The sequence below is a fragment of the Thermobia domestica genome, chromosome 2 (assembly GCF_964235325.1).
Source record: "Thermobia domestica chromosome 2, izTheDome1.hap1.1, whole genome shotgun sequence".
NCBI classification, from domain to species: domain Eukaryota; kingdom Metazoa; phylum Arthropoda; class Insecta; order Zygentoma; family Lepismatidae; genus Thermobia; species Thermobia domestica.
Genome location: NC_137455.1, coordinates 313,421,216 through 313,446,444, shown reverse-complemented (window position 1 = coordinate 313,446,444; position 25,229 = coordinate 313,421,216). Strand labels below are relative to the sequence as shown.

The following is a 25,229-nucleotide window of genomic DNA, read 5'->3' as shown; positions in this document are numbered from 1 at the left end:
TAGGCAACTAGTAAAAAATATATATCAAGATGTATAACTTTCAGGTACTTGATAAGATGGTTAGTCAACCAAAACGACACTTGAGATATGTGGGTTGCACAATTTACATTCCTGGCAACAACTGCAATGCCAGTTTGAAAATTAATCAAGACTCACAGGCCCGGCTTGAACATAGTACTCACAAGTACTGGATGTTGTAAATGCACATTCTTAACTGTAGAATCCAGTACAGAGACACAACAGTGGTTCTTGAACAAGAAAGTTATAAAAAGTCAAAATAATTCCAAATTTCTGTTTTTAAAAATAGAGCTTTTCTGCTTATATAATAATAATAATAATAATAATAATAATAATAATAATAATAATAATAATAAATATACATAAAATGGTAGTCTCGAAAGTTCATTAAGAAAATATTTTAAGTTTTCCTTCATGAAAAGCATGAAAATCTACTGCAGAGTTCTGTTTTCCTTGAAAATATGGGTCAATATTTTTTTCGAAAAAGAAAATTTTACCCAGCTTAGAGTTTCCATTCAATTTCCCCCTGTAGCGCCTGGCGCAAGGAGGAAGGTGTAACAGTTTTTTTTTAAATCTGGTTAAAAGTGTAAGATAAGGACAGCCGTTTAAAGGACTATTCTGTGAGGCAGGCGAACGCTAGAAAGAGCCAAGCCAGGACAAGTGATCAGAAGTAATATCAAACATTGTGACTTACAGTATGTTATGTTGCCAAATCTCTAATAGATACAGACCCCTTATTAAAATAACTAAAATATTCGTTCTGTCGTTCTTCATTTATATAAGGTATCAATATCCATATTTTAAAAAATATATTTTTCTTCATACTAATTGGAAAAGCTAGTGACTTTGTGACTACATTATAGAGTCGCCCCTGATTACAAATAACTTACCTCACTAGCAATCCGATCTTCATGTCTGGTATCAAGAAACACAGCATACAATACGTAGTTAAGACCTAACCCTCTCCTTCTTCAAGAGCCTTAAGCGCGTAAATTTTGTTTATACGTTCTAGGTAGCTTTATAAAGTTGAGAAAACAGATATTTTTAACTCGTTAGGAGCCAATGCTATTCGTCGATGAAAATATTCATTAAAACAAAGAGATATTGCTTCCAGCTGACGGTAAACGCAACTTAAGAAGTCTGTATCTTCAAGAGATATTATAAGCAAAACGATTCAGAACATCGTCAAACAATCGTGTTTTTAGAACTTCAACAATTATATATAGGCCTATATAAGTATATATACATATAGACAATACATTGAGTATCATCGGGATATTAGTCTGACTGAAATTACCAAAGATAAGAAGTACGTGATACGCTCAGTAATTGAATTAGCGATATACTGAGAAACCAGATGGCATCAGTGAGGTATTCATCAAGTGTCATGAGGATAACTAGGAAGCTGCTTGAATAGAAGAAGTAATGGACTCCGGGCAAGAAACACAATAAAAAACGGCAATGATATTTGCGATGTTGCTGATCACGCAATCCTGGAATTAAAATCTTAAGTCATTGCGCACAAGCTTTCGGGCCACTGTATACTATAGGTTAAAACTATGGCTAATTAAAATCCCTAATTGTTTACATTTAACAAATTGTTTGTATTATTATTATTATTATTATTATTATTATTATTATTATTATTATTATTATTATTATTATTATTATTCAGTTCCACCACCACCCACCTCAAACTCTATACACTACCCTTTTTACAATCACTCAACGACTTCATTATACAAAAAAAAATCCACAAGTAGCGATATCTATTAGCGCCCCCAAGTAATTGATAAAGCATATAGTGACATCTCTGAGCATACCTGTTTACTATTAGGAATCAGTGATAAGTGGCTGAGGCGGTTTGCCGTTTATTGTAAGGAATTCACAGTGTCCCCCTTGTATTTCTGCAACCAACATTACAAATCTTTTAAGTAATGTTGTATAACAGTCCAGGATAATGTTATACACAAATAACATGTTTACTCTTTATAATTAGGTTTTTTAGGTCGCCTTAATGTCTTCGGGGTTTCGTGCCACAAATATTAGTTTATTTTAATTTACATCTATAGAATATGCGAACAATAAAACAAGAATACGTTTCCTTCATTGCATTGCTTCTTTTTTTTTTTTTTTACCGGATACACTTCACTATGAATATCACGTAGAGATTATAACTTTGAATATTTTTGTGGAATCGAACTGAAATGTACGGTTAAGTTGTAGTGTGTCTTCTTAATTAGAGAAAATTTACAGTATAGAATAGGGTAATTTCAATGTTCGAGTGTTCCCAACAAACAGAATTCTGCATAAAAGTATATATATTTTCCACCCTTGCAACAGCAACTAAAATAACCTTTCCACTTTTTTTTTTTCTTTCTCGCATTCCAACGCTATATCTACCGTGCTTTTGCCTCCCCTGTGAAAACCCCGTTTCACACTCGATAGAGAAATTTACAAGTATTGCCAGTCCATGAGGTCAGGCATTACTGTGCAGCAAGCAAGCAAACAGTCAGGTGAGCCGTGTTTTGTGGGAATTGATGGGGCAGTCGACTTAGTTTCCCGTTGGGACCATTTTCATGTGTTTTACTGGGTTGCTAATGTCAACACAGCCATGTTTGTAGTTGTCGGAAAACTGCAACCAGGGAGAGCGGATAGTAGAGAAAGGAGGACGAAAAACGGATCACAATGTAGAAAGTCTTAACTCTAAGCTTAACACAAAACTTTGTATATTCTTCTCGCTTACATTTCTCTCTTTCAAAGCGATAATACACACACATATATATATACCTATATTTACGCACAATACAGCACATATAATACGTAGGTTCTCCACACATGTTTACTATAGGAGCAATGAAATTGACTTTTTCAAGTCACTCCTACGGGGAAAAGATCGTCGAATGCCAAAGTTATTTTCAGGAGACTCATAAACAGGTAGGTTTTATTTTTTGTTGAAGAGGTAAGGAAAGGGGGGACTCTTAACAGCGTCTACTTCCAACTTCAGCACAGGCATCCTTCTTTAAACCAGATTTGACATAACCATTATTAAACATATGTCGCAATTTTAATAATAATAATAGTAAAAACTTGAAAACTCAACTAGAGTTACATTTTATAGCATATGGCTGCTTTCCAAAGCTGGTTAATTTAAAAGAATTTACGCAATTCATGTTGACATGTGATTTTTAAAAAAATCTTCAAGACATATTTTTTCATATTACTGAAAAAAAAACTGACACAATGTTTGTCTTAGCTTACATTTACGTTGTTTTTCATCAAACTTATCTGTTCTCTGAGAGTTGCAGTAGTCATCATGGCAATAAATAAGGACAAATTCTATTTGACATTTCAGCACTCTATGAGTCATAATCATAGATTCTAAAACGGCCTTTGAAAGCATATAGACGAAACAGTGCCTAGAATATAGTAAAGAAAGAGAAAAAATACCCCATACATTTCTTTCGAAACACGGTCTGTTCTTATACTTATTTTGAAACGAAGTACAGTATCCAATAATTATTTCTGTTTTAAGATTGCAAAATCATCATCATCATCATAGGGGCCTTGGTAGCTCAGTGGTACAGCGTTCACTTCTGGTGCTTGGGGTCCCGGGTTAAATACCAGCCCCTGCCAAGTGAACTTTGTGGTGGACAAACACCGTGTGCGTGGGTTTTCTCGGGGTTCTCCCGTTTCCTCCCACTTTCTTCATTCCACCATTTCATTCATTACTCATCATCACCGTCTCCTTTAGCCTAACCGGCATAACCGTGGGACGTAAAACTCAAAGATTTCATTTCATTTCATTTTCATCATCATCATAAATACTACCGTCACAGACAAATCATTTACTCGAGAGGACCTATCCGGTTTGCCATAAGGACCAGATTATGTCACGTGATCAGGTAAAAAAAATCACGCTGCGTTCTAAATCGAGTCTGGAGATTCCAAATCCAGATCTGAAATATTTCAAGTACGTAACCTCCTAGTGGGGTGCCCTGGTAAATTCGCAAAAAATGCATGCTTTATCATTATTATTGATTTTACTTAAACAACTTGATTTTTGATAATGTTCTATTCATATTTAACTTAGGTGCTATAGTCTACATCGTTTTTAAGCTCTTCTTTATGTCTTTGCAATAATCTTTCGATTAGCCATCTCCTTGTTGTAGTTTTTGAAATACCTAGACACTTTTTTCACTAATTTTCCATTGACTTCAATGTTAACGCTCCGTTAACGCTCAGTTATTTCTCCCAAAGTGTGTTCACATCATTGCATCCAGATAGGCTCTTTACAAGAGACAAGAGATATGATTTCTATAGACTGATAATCTTTTTGACTAGAAAATTCATTTTGCCATTTCAGCCTCAACTCGTGTCAAAGTACGCTTTCTCCAACGTGTATTCCTGGTAATGTCAGCAGGTAAAAGAGGAAGACTAAGATGATAATAAATTGAACTACACGAAAAGTACTATCATAATAATGGAGAGGGAAGTAAACCTTATTATCAATGTTAAATTCCAACCTCGGAACTAGTGTACAGTTAAGAAAAACCTGGTGTCTGACAGTTAGACAGAACACGTGATACGGTAAAAACGTTGTTGCCAAAGGTTCCATAGAGCTTCTCCGGAGATAAAGGTATATGAAGCACAGTAGCAAATGAATACACTGGAGAAGTATTCTCTATAGAGCTCCTCCGGGGATAAAGGTATGCTTCAACATTATATGAAGCACAGTAGCAAATGAATACAGTGGAGAAATATTCTCTATAGAGCTCCTCCGGGGATAAAGGTATGCTTGAACATTATATGAAGCACAGTAGCAAATGAATACAGTGGAGAAGTATTCTCTATAGAGCTCCTCCGGGGACAAAGTTATGCTTCAATGTTATATGAAGGACAGTAGCAAATGAATACAGTGGAGAAGTATTCTCTATAGAGCTCCTCCGGGGACAAAGTTATGCTTCAATGTTATATGAAGGACAGTAGCAAATGAATACAGTGGAGAAGTATTCTCTATAGAGCTCTTCCGGGGATAAAGCTATGCTTCAACGTTATATGAAGGATAGTAGCAAATGAATACACTGGAGAAGTATTCTCTATAGAGCTCCTCCGGGGATAAAGGTATGCTTCAATGTTATATGAAGGACAGTAGCAAATGAATACAGTGGAGAAGTGTTCTCTATAGAGCTTCTCCGGGGATAAAGGTATGCTTCAATGTTATATGAAGGACAGTAGCAAATGAATACAGTGGAGAAGTATTCTCTATAGAGCTCCTCCGGGGACAAAGTTATGCTTCAATGTTATATGAAGGACAGTAGCAAATGAATACAGTGGAGAAGTATTCTCTATAGAGCTCTTCCGGGGATAAAGCTATGCTTCAATGTTATATGAAGGACAGTAGCAAATGAATACAGTGGAGAAGTATTCTCTATAGAGCTCTTCCGGGGATAAAGCTATGCTTCAATGTTATATGAAGGACAGTAGCAAATGAATACAGTGGAGAAGTATTCTCTATAGAGCTCCTCCGGGGATAAAGGTATGCTTCAACATTATATGAAGCACAGTAGCAAATGAATACAGTGGAGAAGTATTCTCTATAGAGCTCCTCCGGGGATAAAGGTATGCTTCAACATTATATGAAGCACAGTAGCAAATTAATACACTGGAGAAGTATTCTCTATAGAGCTCCTCCGGGGATAAAGGTATGCTTGAACATTATATGAAGCACAGTAGCAAATGAATACAGTGGAGAAGTATTCTCTATAGAGCTCCTCCGGGGACAAAGTTATGCTTCAATGTTATATGAAGGACAGTAGCAAATGAATACAGTGGAGAAGTATTCTCTATAGAGCTCCTTCGGGGACAAAGTTATGCTTCAATGTTATATGAAGGACAGTAGCAAATGAATACAGTGGAGAAGTATTCTCTATAGAGCTCCTCCGGGGACAAAGTTATGCTTCAATGTTATATGAAGGACAGTAGCAAATGAATACAGTGGAGAAGTATTCTCTATAGAGCTCCTCCGGGGACAAAGTTATGCTTCAATGTTATATGAAGGACAGTAGCAAATGAATACAGTGGAGAAGTATTCTCTATAGAGCTCCTCCGGAAATAAAGGTATGCTTCAACGTTATATGAAGCACAGTAATAAATGAATACAGTGGAGAAGTATTCTCTATAGAGCTCCTCCGGGGATAAAGGTATGCTTCAATGTTATATGAAGGATAGTAGCAAATGAATACTGTAGAGAAGCATTCTCTGTAACGATGGGCTGGCCACAAAGGAGAGCTCGATGTCATATGAAGGTATTGGAAATGGTTGCTGCAGAGAAGCACCAGAAATGTTCAGAACTGGAGGTCAACTCCTAGTGATTAAGAGGTGAGTATTTTATATTTTCCAATGATATTTTACATATCATTTGTAAAAACATAATACGTTTTGATATGAAAACTTTCCATTATCTTTCAAGATATAATAAAGCCGGTACTAAACTGATCTTCATTGTAAATATTAGGGATGTGTTTAAGTAATCCAGCTTAAGAAGAAATTTAAATAGACTCATCATAAACTATTAAAAGAAAAAAAAAACGACAAAGTAGCAAAGTCACAGATGGTTAAAGGCACTTTTTTCTTTTTCTTTTTAGGGTCTCTTCTCTTCCACACCATAATGTATTGTGCAATTAAAATGATCCTTATTAACAAGAATTATGAGGACCAACTCTTTTAAGAGCTCATGCCAGGCTGCTTAAAGGAACGTAATTCAAAATCATGCAAATCACACAGGGAAGAAAGAACACTTAAACCCACTTAATAATGATAATGACAGCCTAGTTTAAGCGGATTCCTAATTCTATAAGTCCAAACTGCTAAGATCTAATTAACAGGAAGTTTCTTAAAAAGAAAGTGTTTGTATCGTGTATTTGAACAAAGTATTACTAGAAAAGAACAAAGTATCTTCTCTAACAAAAAAAGATCCAAACTAAGAACTTACAACAACGGTATACCTTTGGTTCAAACTACACATACTACAAATAAGATAATTGCAGGAGAAAAAACGAAGGTGACTAGCAGAGTTTTGTTCCATGATTATTACACTGTTAAAGAGACGGAAGGGATCATATAAGATTTTATAACCTTAAAGGAAGTTTGGAAATAGAAAATAATTCTACAATATTAATCATATTTAACGGAATAAAAATTGTCCCAAACTGATGAGGCATATACGAGGTGTAGTCAAAACTACAGTGAATAACTTTATTAGAAACAAAGCAATAAGCTTACATGGAATTTGATTAAATCTCTTTCAAAGTACTGTCCTTGACTAGTAATGCACTTATCCTAACACTGAATCCATGACTGGAAGCATTTTTGGAAGGTTTCTTTTGGAAGGGCGTTCAGCTGCTCTGTCGTGGCACTCTCAATATCAGGAATGGTGTCAAAACGGTTTCCTTTAAACACGGTCTTAATTTTTAGGAAAAGCCAGAACTCCCATGGTGCTAAATATGGTGAGTAAAGAGGATGTGAGCAGACAAACATTAATGCATAGCTTCCGAGAAAAGTGAAAAATCTCTTTGTAAACCTAAACATTGAAGCTGTGCGATCATCATGCCACCTATTATCATGATACTGAAGTATACACTAATCAATTTTTTTTATTACGGCACTATACGAGCGGTCCCGGCTTCGATTCCCAGTGGGGACACTCAGTCGAAAAAGTCTAAAAAGCCTTTTTCAGGTCAGCCATCCTGAGTGCGGTGTTCCTCGAGTTTTCTCATTCACACGAGGCAAATGTCGGGATGGTACCTAACATATAGGTCCCAGGCCGTTTCGTTCTTTGCCAAATCCTTTCTTCCGTCGCTTTCCTCGGATAGTGTGATCGCCGAGGAACAACATCCCTCATACATGATGGGTTAACAATGGCCATAGAGCCGAAAGTCCAGAAATGTAATTCGTAATCCTAATCAATCCTAAGCAAAACGACAGTATTTTAATTTCTGTATAACTAAAATATTGTCCAAACATAGGGCATATAAAACCGGCTGAGAATCAGTTTTTGAATGTGCGGTTTGTGTATTTTAATTTTTCTGTCATTCTACATGGAACATACTGTAATGTTACTAATGAAATACTGTACATGTATTTTAAAATATGTCCTTTTCCATATTTTAAGGGAAAAGAAGGTGAAAAGACTGAACTTAAAATGATTACCCAAGTGTTTTAACCAATATTACAAATTTTCCCACAGATTTAAAAAAAAAAAGTAAAAGAAATAAAAACTGTGTTGTCCTATGCATATACTTATGACGAAAGTTTTAATTGTATCAGGTTCTAAAAAAATCTCTTCCTTAAAAATAAGAAATAATAATCTTCTGAATAAAGTAATAACTGTAAAAAGATTATCGTCAAATAGTCTTGAAAACAATGATATTCGTCATTTTTATTGCATAGATTAAATTACATTACTTTTACCTCAATGCTTCCGCCGAAAATTTCACTTTCCACACATTCCGTTTCAATCGTATTGACACCCAAAATGAATTGTGAGATATCTTCAGTATGTGAACATATATACATATATACTCCTAGTAGCACACAACCTATAGTCTACATAGGGAGAAAAGCAGACTATATACGTCTCTTTTACACAAAGACGGGTCTGTATCAGATTCTGAGCCACAGACAGAACAAAAAAAGAATATATATATATATATATATATATATATATATTAAAAAGATAAAAGAAAGAGACGAAAAGCATGGAGAATGAACGAGAAAAAGAAAGGTCCGAAAACGGAGACCAAAAAACAACGTTTCGTCATAAAAGAAATTGAATTTCAAATCAGGCTTTTGATAAAATTCAGACAGAGGGTAGTTTATATCCACAGGAAGACTCACCAATCTCTTATCGCTAGCAAGAGTATACGGGACCAAGCAATAGGGGAAAATTAAGCTAAAAAGAAAGAAAAAGGAAAAAGAGTACTACTACGAGAATTGGGTGGCGTAGCCGTGGGAGGGGCACACGGCAAGGACAGCGTCCATAGAATAAGAACATGTATTTCTCCCGCGTGCGCCACTCCCTACACTCCCCCCTCCTTCATTGTACTCTTACTACGTGTGGATCGATATATATAGGAGCTTCTTTATTATTATTTTTTTAACCCTCCCGCTTTCTTTAGCATTTTTCATTCGTCACCGCTATCTTCTGCTTCAATGGATGTCATAGTTACAGGCCTCCTTTGCATAATTGTTCTGATGCATAGCACAGAAGAAGAAATAAATCTATAAAGATAACTAAGCGATAAGATTTTTTTCCTCTTGCTTTTCTTCCACTTTCTTACTTAATATACAGAAGAAAAGAGAGTACAATGTAAAGATGCAATATACATACTTTAAGAGACAGATGGGTTGCGAAAAATAGCGGTGCTGAAAATAGCGTACCATAGGTCAATTTCCTGGCCTCACAGAACAAAATACCGCATAAAGGAAGGGATTATTTTTCAAGTGTTATTCCAAACTTTTTTTATACAGCGTGGGTGTTAATTCATGTGACATTAGCAGTTATATTCAATTCACAATTTATTAAAGTAACAATAACTGATTGATGTAAGGTTCGTGAATCATATATTGTAAGAATTGATTTTATAGTTTCGTAGTTGATTAATAATAATTCATTTCAAATTCAATTCCGTCAAATGATTTATGGCCCATCCTGTATAAAGCTGCATATTTGCCTGCTTGTTTGTCCTTTATATAAATCCATGCCATTGATTTGGCATACAGTTCTACGAAACTGTAGGACTGCAAGGCTATTTAAATTTCAGGTAGATGGTGGTTCAAAATTTGTAGAATTTCTCTGAAATCCTCAAGTTACACAACCCAAATGACTGCCGTATTCCAAGTTGCATACCGCACAGATTGAGCTATGGATGTACCGAAACTTCTGCCACTTTCAATACTTTTTCTTTTTTTCTTTTTTTTTTTAAACCTAAATTTTCTTAACTTTCTGCTCTATAGTGATGAACATTAAAACGAGAAATGGCCGACTTTTTAACACTTCTGGTGGATGTATCACCGTCAACAAACTCGATAGCTAACTTCTCATCCTGTGCAGCAGTGGTCGCCAAACTTTTGAAGCTTCTAAGTTACAGTACCGTTTTTAAATCCTACTGTCACCTACCAACCAAAAGAACTCCCAACTTAATAATAATAATAATAATAATAATAATAATAATAATAATAATAATAATAATAATAATAATAATAATAATAATAATAACAATAATACATTTGTTTATTGTCTATAGACCTAAACTTAAATTTTAGTAAATATGAGATCAAACTCTCCAAGTTAGCAAATGTCTAATATCCACACGAAAAAACAGAACGTGCGCAACCCCAAGCGTGTGAAATCAATTGTTAGATGAGCCTGTCAATAGCGGTTGCGCGAAAAACAACCATTGTTGTCGTCAGCGCCCCCTGTCGTTAGCCTCAGCTCAGTTGAGGAATCAAGGTTAGCCAACAGGAACCTTAACGCTAGGGACGGCCAGAACCGGTTCCTGGTGGAACCGGTTTTCGGCTCTGAACGGATCCGATTCTAGAAGATCCGGTTCCGGAACCGTTTTTTCGGATCCAGGTCTGGAACCGGGTTTTCAGATCCAGGTCTGGAACCGGGTTTTCAGATCCAGATCTCGAACCGGTTCTGAAACCCAAATCTCCAAGAACCGGAACTTTGTGGCCATCCCTATGCCAAACCCGAGCTACTGGCATGCTGTGAACAGTGTGCTAAATGAAATGGTGGAAGCGACAGGCAGGCGCCTAGGCGGCGACCGCTTGTCTCATTTGGCTAAACAAACGGGGTAACTGGCAAATTCATTGGCTAAACAGGCAAACTGGCAAACTCATTTGGCTAAACACCCACTGGTGAACCCAAATTTTTTTCTGAGGGCCACAATCGGGTCTGGACGGGAAGAGCACAAGCGCGTAGTCCTCTTTGCAGTGTGTTGAAGGTGAACTTTGTGCCTCCTTTACGTTTCTTTGGAAGCTTTCGGATCCAGGTCTAGAACGGTGTCCCGACAAAACGTACCAGCGACAAAACGTACCACTTGAATTTTCGCGACAAAACGTACCACTTTTGACGACCTGTCATAAATGACCACCTGTCTTGGATTAATTAAAATATTTCGGATATTTATTCCACGACAAAACGTACCACTTATATAAATTACAACCTGTCTTGGACTAATTAAAACATTTCGGATACTTAATCCGCGACAAAACGTACCACTTCAAGCATTTTTTTTTTCAGCGTGTTCACAGATTATTCTCCAGATCGAACAAACTTCTCTTAAAGGTTCTGTACGTGACAAACGTAACATTAAACACGTTTATCAGCGAGTAAGAGAACACGAGTCTTCCAAAATATATTAGACCAATGTGGGTTCTTACATATCTAACAAAAGAGAACATAATGTTAAGAAACTACTTTCTCATGAACAGGTAAAACAATGGCAGTATAAGGTTGAGAAGAACAGACAGGTAATGTATCGAGTTGTCAAAGTGCAGAAACTCATTGGTAAAAGAGGGCTCATTTACAGAGGAAATGTAGCAGCCTATAAACTGAAAGACACAGCTATAGATCATGGAAACTTTTTGGATATTATTCATTTCTTAAGCAAATTTGATCTTCCGCTTAAAGGTAGTTTAGATACGGTCACCGAGAAGAGTCATATACGAGGAAGTAAGCAGGATAGTGTTCGTATAACTTTTACTAAACACGGTGAATTATGTTTTGAATGCTATCAACACACTTATCAGAGAAAATATTTCGAAAGAACTCTCTCAAGCTTCAATATTTTCTGTTCTATTAGACACTAAAGATATAGTAGTTTCAGGTCAGAGCTCTGTTGTTTTACGGTATGTTGTTAAAATGGTTGTTAAACAAAGTATTGTTGTCATGGTAAAATGCATATCTACCACAGGCCAGTGTCCTTGCGGTTTACTGCTGGAAATTCTGCAGAAGTTGAACCTTGATATTAAGAAGTGTATTGGAAATTCAACCGATGGCTCAAGTAACATGCAAGGACAATATTCGGATTTTTTCAATTCACCTATGATCAGTTACACGTGTGATTCAGTTGATTTTGAGTTTAACGGCCCTTTTAGCAGCGAGGCTATATGAGACGGGACATACTGATTTACGGGAAATCCGAAGCACATGAGCTCCCGCCAGGAATCGAACCCAGGTCTCCCACGACAAAGGCGCATACGCTAACCGCTTAACCACTAAGAAACTCAGTTACACGTGTGGTGTTACGCTCATATACTCAATCATGTCATATGTGATTTGACAAAAAATTGCATTGATTCTGTGTCATTGTTCTGTTGAATGACTGTACGATATTTATGCGTGAGTCTTATCAGCGAATGGACATTTGGAAGATCAAATGTTAACAAAGGCGTCTTACAATTATTGCGGAAACAAGATGGTAGAAAACACACTTTTTTTTTAAGTAAAAGCTTGGTCATTTTTCGAACCCAGAAAGTGCTTTGTACATAGAGTTGACCATAATAATTAAGAAAATTGCTTCTACAGAAAATATCAAACCAAAAGCTAGGTGTAAAGCGAAAGAATATATAAAAGATCTTTTCAAGTTCAAAACAACTCGGACAGCACAAATGTTCCTTAAAATATTTCAAGTGACGAACTCTCTGTCAAACTATCTCCAAATAGAGGGTGCTGCTAGTGTAGTCTTATCGGATGGTGCAGACTACTCTGTTCCAAGTGAAAGAGTAGAGAGATGATTTTGAATCCGTTAAGAATGCAGCATTAAGCTTTGCAGAATGAGCCAATAACAAATTTGAAGACTTAGAACGTGATTTCTTTTCTTTTTTTCTATTGACCTGTCGACAATTCGCCTTCAGAGATGGACAAAGATATTTCTGTGAATATGAAGATGAAGCTGCTTCTATCCAATGACCATGTACTGTATCGACGCATTCAACACAACATTGGACATGGTAGTTTCGAGTATTTCTTCAAGATTCAAGAAGCAATGTACTTTATGGATTATTTGGACCCTAGACACTTCAACCAAGTAACATAACTTCCAGATGTGCCTTTCGATAAACTTACATATTTTCTGAAAAACTTCAGTAAAGAACTTTCCAAGGATACTATAAATGTATTCTCTTGGACTTTTGAAGGACGTGGATATCCTTGAAAGTCAGTCTTGATGACGAGCACAACCGAGAAAAAATGACTGTGCTGATGGTGCAAGTGATTCAGAATTAGGAGAAAATACATTTGCTTACAAGGAAAGCGAATGCAAAACGTGCTGCAAAATTGTCCAATGTGCTGCTTTTTAATTTTGCAGAATTGTAAATTTTGCAGTAATACTTATCCAGGTTTCCAACATACAAATTTTTATTGACTTTGTCCGTTACTTAAAAAATAACACGTTACTTCCGTTACTTAAGTAGGTATCGTTACTTAAAAAATAACACGTTACTTCCGTTACTTTACTTCCCAAGACTGCATCGATTCAAAATTTATGAAGAAAAAGAGAGTGAATGAAAGTCCGGACCTCAGGTAACATGTGAAAGAAATTTTTCAAAACTGAAATAAACTGAAATACATTAAAAATAGGCTAACGAGTACCATGTCTCAGGTACATTTGAAAACATTTAAGTTGATGTCTATTGAAAAAGATTTATTAAAAAATATTTCGAATGCAAAAGTGATAGATACAGTAGCATCAAAAATTAGTACACTAAAACATCTGCTAATTTTGTAATATAGTATACGTTCTCCTTGAACTTCATATAATATTTTGAACAATTCAGAATAATATACTGATGAAATAATATCATGTTTTAATTGTCAATTGTTAATACTATTGACTTCCTGCAGAAAGAAAACTGCAATTGATTTGTGACATTGAGATGCTGGTGGCCCTTGCGGGAGAAAGCGCCCGCGCCCCTCTAATAATGCCTATCCGTCTCTGGTCCAAAGCCTGGATAAAGTGTGATGGAAATCAGCAAATATTGCATATGCAAGATTCTTGCTGGTCTTGGTCTGGCGAGAATCTTGCAGGTATGGTCTTAGTGTTGCGAGAATCTTGTAGGTATGGTCTTAGTCTTAGCTTAGTCTTGGTCTTGGTCTTGCATCGGTACTTTTCTCACCAGCAATCTGTTTAACTTTTAACCTTTTGGCCGATATATATATATATATATATATATATATATATATATATATATATATATATATATACTTTATGCTGTCCTATCAAGTGGTACGTTTTGTCGCCTGCCATTATTTGATGGCTGATTGAAAGACTCTTCGCAACTAGCCCTCCAGTCAAGTGGTACGTTTTGTCGCTTGTCATTATTTAAAGTGTTTTTAGAAAACCCTTCACAAGCAGCCCTCAGGGTAAGTGGTACGTTTTGTCGGTGGTACGTTTTGTCGCTAGTACGTTTTGTCGCGTATTCGTCTAGAACCGGGTTTTCAGATCCAGGTCTGGAACCGGTTCCTAAAATCCGGTTCTGAAACCTGGTTTTCGGATCCCGGTCTGGAACCGGTTCCGCCGGAACCGGAACTTTGTGGCCATCCCTAGTTAACGCGCTCTACCGACGATTTAGCGATCACTGCTCTAGAGTCTGGCCAAAACTGATAGTGATCCATCAAGTATCTCTTGCGATTTTCTTTTGTTTTCTGGACGGATGTACACACATTTTTTTTCTCTGGAACGGATGGACGAACACACGGACGGACTCAGTAAACACATAAAGAAGTTCTGATAAACCAAACTTCTCAAAAGTTTGTTGGAACATGTAATTTGTTTAATGATGGTGACATCGTAATAAAATATACAAATTTGGTTAAACATTAAGAATTTCACCGTTGGCTTCGCAGGATGCAGAAGCTTTACAATTGTGCTGCATGGCGTCGCTACTGACGGTAGTAAACATAGATAGTCCCGAGTTAGTTTCCTTTTTATTCAAATACAAGTGCTGTTGGATATCCTATCAACAATGCATAATTATGGATGTACTATAGTACAATATACTACAGTAACTTAAGCATATATCTTTAAAATAGTTTGTATTTTTAATTAAGTTCGAATTGGAATGCATATTTGAACAGGAAAATATGTACCTTTGCATTTGTTAAAGAATTGGATTCTTACAGCAGTGATGGCTAATTTATAACACAGTGCGGGCCAGGACAAAATAAAAAACTATACTTAGGGTCATTTCCGCTCCCCTGAGGAAACAGTTCGCTCAATGTACGTAAGTCCTATATTTTCAACACCTTTTCTCTATTCTGGGCATCCTGGTTCTTGTTCCATATATCTAGGTGAGCCTATTAAGAGCTAACTTATGAACATCTGAAAGTATCTGTATGAAATTTTCCTTTTTTTCTAAAAATTGGCGTGTTATACAACGTCCTTAACTTGCAGAAAAGGCTGGTAATCAAAAGATAAAAGAAAATATTTTCAGGTCTCAATTCACGTATATTATGATGGTCAGTTGCACACATCTTGTTATAGGGGAAGAGGTACAATGGCACAGAGTGGTAGAGCATTTACTTTTGGTTCCTGATTCGATGACCGGCTACATAGGACATCATGTCCGTGAGTTTTTTCAGGGTATTCTCGTTTCCTCGCACATCATCATTCCACCAATTATTCCACTTGCTTTAATTTTCCATCTCCCTTAACCTAACGGACATAATCATGGGACGTTAAACTGAAAGATTTTAATTTCATTTCATCGTCAAACAAGGATTTTTTTTAAAGGACAAATCTTATGCTTTTTCAGTTTCGCAGGCAGGAGGAAACATACTCACTGGCCGGGGCCGGTTTGCGGCTCACCATCGCTACTTAACGGAATCAGGGTCTGTTATAATTGAAGGCTTTACACTGGCTATTAATAAACGGTGACATTTTTCACCTCCAAACGCTTTGCCGGCCAGATACCGCTTATACGGTATAAGTATGTGAAGTGAGGGGGCAAGGTAGAGCGCATATCTCTGGTGCGTTGGGCCCCTGATTCGATCCCCGACCAAGTAAGTTTATGTAGGACAACATCGTATCCGTGGGTTTTCTCGGAGTACTCCCGTTTCCTCCCACTTGTTCATTCCACTAATTATTCCATCATCATTCACATGTGTTAATCATCGTCTCTTTTAACATCAAAATCAAAATACTAAGACATTACATTGAAATATTTCATTTTTTACTACAGAAAGTGTGTTCAATGCATCAACTGATATTGCCATTTTCCTTTTATTTATTTATTATTAGTCGTACAGCATGTTACTTCTCAATAAATACCTAGGTAATTCCCCAAAGTCTCATGATGCTAGGCAAACACCAAAAATTGTGTATATCAAACAAGAATCGAACCCGGAACTATGCACGCCAAAAGCATGTGCGTTAAACACACAACTTATGATTGAACTTAATAAAGACTCAGTTATTTCGCGTATCCTTTGTAATTTACAAAATAACTTAGTTTTGCTGTAAAGTGCAGAGTACAATGAAGCTATACATATTATGCTAAGATACAATTTAGTCGAGCGATATAATGATGATAGGAAAAGCTATAATCATTTAGTGCAGAAAATAATGGGTATACACGTACATATATCTGTAGCAACCATATAACGTGGTGCATTTACCACCTCCCCTTTTAGTCGAACGTCCAACACACACGAAATACGCTTATCGACAGTTTGCTGTTAAATGACGGTCCACGTGCTATGCAGCAGGCTTTTCTCATAAATCAAATCCCCAGTTACTCCGCCACTGACGTTATACGAACTAACAATAGCTCTGGGCTTTTAAACCTCTCTACTGGTTGTGATTTAAGAGCCCGTAACTGCTGTCTCCGCAGTATCTCACCTGTACGACTGACTATTAAAAGAACGAGCCATTTAGTGATAGCGGGGTCTAAAAGCAGGAGGGGAGCATTTTATAAACACTTACAGAGACATATGATAAGCCTATTTCTCGCCTAATGCTTTCATTTTTTTCCCTTCTCACCGACAATCGCTTAATTGCACATTCTGATTATTCCAGGTAATGATAATAAAGGTTCATGAACAGTACTTCAAAGTCCTAAGCCTGAAATAATGTTGTTTAATTAGTTTATAATGGTTCACTTGCTCTGTTAGGATCACGCTAGAGGTACTTATAAGATTGTAATATTAGCAGGCACGTCCGTTACTCCACAGAATAACTTTTAAACGAAAGCGCTTGTCCGTTACTCCATATAAATCTTAAAAGAAAGTGATTTTCTCGATTATTATTATTATTATTATTATTTTTGCAGTAGATAGCAGAGTTATTATATCGAACGAGTTCTTCGTTAACGGAATCAACTCGTTAACATCTTCATGGATAACGCCGGTGGCTATCCATATGCCATCGAAATATGTGCTGAGGTTAGATTTTGAAACAATGTTCTCGCTCAAAAACTCTTCTATTTTTTAGTTACACGTATTTTTGACGTTGGCATACTTTATCATTAAACGTCAAAAACTATTAGTGAGGTTAAGATTTCACATACTTGGGGTATAACAGGGCATACACAAAGCCCAGCGTATTGTTCTTGTTTGGCATCAGTTGAACCTCTCGTATAAGATTTTGATTAAACTCCAAAAAAAAATTCACACTTGGGGTATCAGCTCGAGGTATGCTCGAGGGGGCTTGTTTATTCCCGGCCCTGTCTATCTGCTTTCCGCGTACAGGTACCGTGAACACGTCGAGAGACTCACCGGTATCAGGACATTTGAGGTACAACCAGAAAACCAGCTTTTCTGTGACATTTGCGGTACTGTTCAAAACTTTCCCTTAGACAGTGGGACATTTGCGGTACACACCGTGGAACGTGCGCCAAAAGCATCAATTTCACACCACTTTATTCTAAATTAGAATGAATATAATAATAAAGAAGGTGGGTATGGAGATGAAACAACCTAACATTATGTGATTCATTTTGATTGGCTGATTTAGGTTGGTTATGGATATATCTAGATATAAGATGAGATCAAGCGGGCCACCTAATGGAAACTATCACAGCAATCGAAACCTCTGAGAAGAAACCATGCACTTTTCATCAAGGTTTTAAGTGCAGACAGTATCGAAATTTCAAGAACGGGAACATAATTTGGAGGAAACAAATATTGTTCCGTTGATCTTCGGCCTCTTACCAGTAAGAGATAATAAGACATATCAGGGATTTTTCAGTTTGGTGAAGGCTAATATTAATGATTGGAATCCGAAATTAATCAAATTGGATTTCGAGCAAGCAGCAATAACATCTCGAAGAACACTGTTCCAACAGGAAACGCACATTAGTGGGTGTAATTTTCATTTCGATCTGTGGTTGAAGGTTAAGAAATTGTGAGTTATAAATGACTATAAATCTGTTCCAGAAGTGAAGCTCTGCCTCAGAATGTGTTCTGCCCTAACATTATATGTTAGGTTATGTGTTTGTCTCTAATGTACTAATTGAACTCTATTATAAATCATGCAAATAAATTACTAATTAATTAAACGTTAATTTTGACTTTGTCTCTTATTCCGAGCTTGATCTGACCAAAAAATCCCTAAATATGCTCATAACAATGGACAACTGTGTGCAAAATGAGTGATTTGTGATAAATCACTTAGCAGGCAAGTTGCTCTTTGAATAATTCCGTAACACTTTCTCGTAATTAGAAATATCTCAATATGTTGAAAACGAAGAAAAAAATATATTTAGGCTCTAAGTAAACACTAGCAAATAGTTATTGGAAAACGGTTAATGAAACCTATAAAAGAAAACCAAAAAAATATATAAATATTTCTAGAAGTTCTCTTTAAATGTCATTGACAGGCATTTGACCAATCACAGATAATGATTTGTTTATTTTTTGAGTTTTAGCCAATCACAAACAAACAAACAAAATATATAAGTAATAGCTTAAATTATTTTTGTTACGCAAGGCACCCCGGCCCAGGCCTAGATCCGCCACTGCTTCAAGAGATGAATATTTCAAATTTCGTCCAAAGATAAGTTAAAGAGATAATGTTAAGATAATGTGTGTACTTTTTGATTATTTTGTTTTATTCATTGTACACATAACTTCAGTTTGTTCTTCAGAAGCATGCTTCCAAAATAAAACTTTGTTAGCAATTAAAATAGATCATAAAAGTGAACGAATTATCTGCTTATTGGAGCTAATCTGTTTTTGGACAAAGTTTGCATATTTGATCCCTTGAAGTTAATTTTATTTATTTATACATTAATACATATTTTTGGGTATTACCGGCATCTATGGTCTTAAGCCCATCACATATGAGGAATAACGTTCCTTGTCTAGCACACTATCCGGGGAAAGAAGAAGTGGCCTGGAACCTGTATGTTAAATACCATCCCGGCATTTATCTAGTGGGTAAATGAAGAAAACCGAGAAAAATTTTCACTCAGGCTAGCTGGTCTGAAAAACCTATTGTACCTTCTCGACCACATGTCTCTATCGGAATCGAACTTGGGACCGCTCGCACTAAAGGCGAGAGCATTAACGACTACGCTACATAGAGCCACAAAGTTAATTTAAATTATTGTGAATATTGTCGCTCCTTATAAAATACATTCGAAATGTAAGGGATACATGCTGCAATATCTTGGTAGTTATCAGTCTTTTGAACTCGCCTTAAAGAAGAGAGAATGGCCTTTTTTTCTTTTTTCAGTACAGTTATGGGAGATACTTAAAATTCTAATCAAAGGCAGCTATCGAAGGCAATCGCATTGACAAGAATTAAGACATTGAAGAGTAAAGTTTTCTTCCTTAGGGCTAATACACACATAGGTTGCCGTGTCCACGTCGATCCCCGTCTATGTCGTGACACATGAAGTTTCTTTTCAGACTGTGACATTAAAAAGATAGTCAGAATGTGACATTGGGTCGTATTTTTAAATTTTCACGTGACATGCCGTGCCCGTGCCGTTCCTCTGCAATGTCCCGACAGGCCATCTTTAAGAGAAACCACCCTGATTGCAACTTGACGGCCGTGATGCTTCGGCTTTCCTCGGAGTACTCGAAGCGGCACGAAGTTGACCTTCCTTGCAATCCATTTTGGAACATATGGTAGAAAATAGTAGCGGGACGGCACGGCACGGCATGGTAATTATATGTGAATGGTCACGACCGTGGCATGGATGGAGCATGCCAGGGGCACGGCACCTATGTGTGAATCAGCCTTTAGAAAGCAGTAGCAGCAGCACATATGAACGGTATGTATAAATGGTCGCGACCATGGCATGGATGGAGCATGACAGAGGCACGGCACCTATGTGTGAATCAACCTTTAGGAAGCAGTAGCAGCACAGCATATATGAACAGTATGTGTGAATGGTCGTGGCCATGGCACGGATGGATCATGGCAGAGACACGACACCCTACGTGTGAATCAGTCTTTTGGAAGCAGTAACAGCAGGACATAGCCATGGCACGAATGGAGCACGAACATGGTAGGGGCACGACACTATTTGTGAATTAGCTTTTAGCCTGTAGCGATAAAATTTTAATATTTGCCAATGTGACTTCCCTCAAGAAACCCACTGATTTTAACATAAAATAATAATAATAATAATAATAATAATAATAATAATAATAATAATAATAATAATAATAATAATAATAATAATAATAATAATAATAATAATTAATAGGTGTGGTCGGTACAGTAAACTACTCAGACAATAAAGTTTGGGTAATATTATCATAACGAAGAAGAAAGAAAGAGTATTTATTTTCAAAATTAAGTTATTATCACCTTCCCATTTATATCTTCCTTTTGTTTTATTTTCAAATTTTCTCTTCTAGAAACTAATGTTTATTTTAACGTTGTATCTACTACTCCCTTTATTCTATATCTCATTCCTGAAAGGTGTTTACAAAGGAAGGAAGAAAGGGGAGAGAAAAAAAGGTATAAAAATATTAGCCTTTTCCTTTCTCTCGAGCTATGAGAGATTCTGTTTGTTGTAATTGCAATGGAATTGTCTGGGAAATGTGTTTCTTTCATGCAGCAATTGTTATATGTCGCTTTCTTTCTTTTCTTTTCTTTTCTTTTTTCTAAATAAGAGACAACAGAAACAAACACACGGTTCCTGAAAATAGCTCTTTTCCGTTCTTTAGAGACGAATTAAGAAAAGCAGTTTTACGGGCGCACCTTGCTCAAAGCAAAAGTGTCTCTGTGTTTATGTGGAAGGAAATGAGTGGGGGTTGGTGGGGGGTATAGACTCAACCCTTTAATTCTGATGCTTCCTTTTCTCCTTCGCACACCAAAAGCGCGCGCTGTAAAGAGAGAGGTCTTTATGAAGTTTCGCTTAAGTTTATCTCAGGTAAAACAGGGGTTGGGGGCGCTGTAAAAGGGGGGTTGTGGAAGCAGAGCAGAAAGTAGCGGTAAATTACCGTTTATGCTACTCTAAATAAGATTTTATTAAACATTTTCTCAACTCCTCAACGACGACAAAAGAGGAAGACGGCAGGGATGCTAACATTGTGCAGAACCTGGGAAGAAGATGCAGAGAACTTGAAAATTATCCCCGAGTGTCTTCCCAAAGGTGATCTCACAAACAGCCACATTCCCCAACACTCAGTAAATTAAATCACATTGTGTTTTCGTCTTTCTCTCTCGCACTATGTTATTTAAACAACAATACCTCTTAGTTGAGTTGCCGCCATGAGAAACACTGGTTCTAACACAGAAGAGTCGTCGTCGTTGTTGTATAATCGTATTCTGCAAGGTGTGACGACGGTTATCTTACCTGCAACAGAAAGAGAAAATAAAAACACTTAATCAAGCAGAACTATCTTTAAGAAGACTACCCCTCCTGGCTTAGTCTTCTCATATACATACATATATATTTTTTCACTCTACATCTTATATTATCTTAATTGTGACAACAAAAGGTACTCATGTGATATAAATCTTAAAGCGGAATGGGAAAATTTCTTTTTTAAAGCAACGTAATACCATCTACGCAGTTGCCTATTCATTTACGTTTTTACGCCTAAATAATAAAAATAATTTTCCCAACGGTGTTGATTAATTACACCATCTTTCCTTATTTTCTAATACATTTTTTTAATACGGGGCACTATTTTTCTATTTTCGTTGAAATAAGTAGAATTTTAATGGTTAAATTTTACTAATTTTTACTTTAAAATCCTTCCATTACGAAAGTTAACTTTTGTTATATACACAATTAGATCTATAGTACATACGAGGGTTGTTACATAAATTCTAACCCTAACAAAGAAATATTAAAACTAGACACGTAATACTTTTAGGCCGTAGTTATCCTTTCTATGGTTTCATACTAAATTTGATATTATTGTCGACTTTTATTCTGCTGTTACAGGTCCAGAAAGACAGAATGAGCAAAGTGTGACCAATTGGAGAAATTGAAGGTAAGAGCTGTTATTGAATATCTCCACAAGAAAGGTTTAAAACGCAAGGAGATCCACACCGACATGATTTCTATTTTAGGAGATAGTGTCCCTTGATATGCCACAGTGAAGAAATGGGCATCGGCGAATGACCATCAGGCAGATTGCTGAGACAGTGAACTTATGAACTGCAAGCGTTGACCGAATTATCACCCAACATCTAGGAGTGAACAGCTTTCCGCGAGATGAATGCCAAAACTTTTGATACCTGATCAAAAGCACACCAGACACAACATTTCAAGGGACAATCTTGATCTTTTCCGGACAACTCCAGATGTCTTTCGCACTAGACTCATAATAGTTCATAAGACCTGGGTCCACCAATACCAACTAGAGTCCAAACGAAGTTCCAAGCAATGGAAACACCCCTCATCCCCTTCTCCGAAGAAGGCCAAGTCAGTGCCCTCAGCTAGAAAAGTAATGACTACAGTTTTCTGGGATTCGGAACGGATAGTGGTGGTGAATTATCTTCCAAAGAAGCGAACAGTGACCCCAGTATACTAGTCACTGACTGGGGAGTATACTAAGCAGGTCTTCCACGACAGCTACATGATAATATTTGGCAGAAGTGCTGTGGGAAAGTGACAACAGGTGTACTTCTCCATCAAGACAATGCCCCTCGCCACAACTCAGTCATCGCAATGGAAGCAATTCACGATTACGGTTGCGAATTGGTCTCCCACTCACCTTATTTGTCTGATTTTGGTAGCTTATGACTCATCTCTTTCCAATGCTTAAAAAGAAGTGACCACTTTGAAAACTGAAAAAAAAGCACCAAAGTGTATTGTATATTTTGTTGCATTACATAAGTTACGTTAGATTACGTTGCATCAGGCGTGCAGTATTACTTTAAGTATAAGTATTAGTAGTAGTAGAAGCAGGAGTAAGAGTAGTAATAGTAGTAGTAGGAACGGGTTAGAAGCCCGGCAGGGGTTGGTTGGGTTCTGCTCTCGGCATGAAATGGGCAAATTAAAGACTTGCCAATTTTTTTCTTTTTTCTTTTCTTTTCTTTTTTTTTTTTTTGGTACATTTTACAATTTCTGGATCCGTATAGTAAAACAAGTGTACTTCTCCGCGAAATAGTCCATCCGCCTCCACATACAGTGTCACTAACAACATAAAAAAACAATCAAATACAACCACTTTTTAACTTTTACTATTCCCCTTACCTCCCTTGTACTCATTCTTTCTCATAAAACTTAAATAAATTCTCCAACTGTCCCGGTAAATTTCCTAAAATTGGTCCGGCGATACGGCACCTAACCCCATTTTGACACTAATGATGACGTCATGCATGTCCCTAGATGAAATTTTACACTACTTCGATTTTTTTTTTTTTTTAAACCAGCGGCATTAACGCACTTGAACGTAAATGGGCAAAATGTGTTGACTTGTCAGGGGACTATGTTGAAAAGTAACACCATCCATAAACTCTCTACTGCTCCGTTCATGGGTCGGCTTAGAGCTTTTGTAACAATCCTCGTAATATATATTAATTTTTAAAAAAGAAAAGTCATAACTACAGACCGAATGTTAGGCAAAATGCCTATTCTTTAATATTAAAGATATGATCAAAAATAACGTTTTAAAGTTTATATGGGGGGTTATAGTTTCGATTTAAGCCAATTTTATTTTGCCTATTTCGACCTTTACTGCCTAAATAATTGCTTTAGTGCCTAATATTGCCTATTCTATGCATTTTCTTCAAAATAAGCCTTCATTGGGAAAATATATAATTTACGTAATATAATACACACATATTTACTTATATTATGTGTTTGTAAACACAAGCTCGTGGTACGTTACAATATGTATACAGGATGAACTTCAAAGATGTTCACATACTTCGGGAGGTGATTCGTGACATGAAAAGAAGATAAAAGTCCTCTTGAATTTCACGAATCATCATCTGAAGTATGTGCGCATCTTTATGTCCCGTTCCAATTGTCAGGATTCGATTTTGATTCCAATTTGACACCCCTATCACTCGAACACGACGCAGAATTCGACAACAGGCAACAGCACTTTTTGTCTTCTTTTCATGTCCCGAATCACCTTCCGAAGTATGTGCACATCTTTCAGATTCACCCAGTATGTGCAATACATAACATACCTCGTTTTTGTATACACAGTAAAAGAAGATATTATTTAACAAACAGGTATGTTTCTATATTCTTTGAACATTATCTATGACTTGAATCTATTTTTTAATGGTATTGAGTATTTATCTTCATTATTTCGAGTTACATTTTAATGCCTATTTTACTGCCTATTTTTTAAATTTTAAGTGCCTATTTGCTTGCCTATTTTCCAGGTTTTTAGTGCCTAAACATCCGGTCTCTAGTCATAACCATTCAAACTAGACTTTAACTCCCTACATATCTATGGTCGCCTTGATATATAGGTCGCCTTGGTTAACATATACGTTTTCGGCGTGGGAGATCTTGCGTTCGTTCCCGGCAGAGTCTTATATAGGTTCGAGAGTTGTAGACAGACCCAATCCAGGGGGTCTTGGGGGCAGCCCCCCTAAATTTTTGCTGGTTCCCCTAAAATTTTCACAGTAGGCTTGCAAATGAACTATAATATGGTGATGAACTATAATATTTTGGATCGGGCCCCCCTAACTTCAGCCGCCCCCCCCCACCTACATTTTTGGGCTGGCTACGGGCCTGGTTGTAGATCCATGCCTCATATAGCCTTGATA

General features: G+C 36.7%; 1 protein-coding gene across 3 annotated transcripts in view; it reads right to left on the bottom strand.

Annotated features, from left to right (window-relative positions):
* Nucleotides 1–25,229, bottom strand: part of zfh1 (Zn finger homeodomain 1) — a 746,119-nt gene that overhangs the window by 649,063 nt on the left and 71,827 nt on the right. Inside the window, exon 1 of one of the 3 annotated variants that reach the window (XM_081748990.1) lies at nucleotides 21,736–21,772. The exons of the other annotated variants lie outside the window; for them this stretch is intronic. Within the exon in view, the coding sequence (XP_081605116.1) occupies nucleotides 21,736–21,757 (22 nt within the window). The 5' untranslated portion in view covers nucleotides 21,758–21,772. Of the gene's footprint in view, nucleotides 1–21,735; nucleotides 21,773–25,229 lie in introns of those variants that run through there. 3 annotated transcript variants of the gene reach the window in all.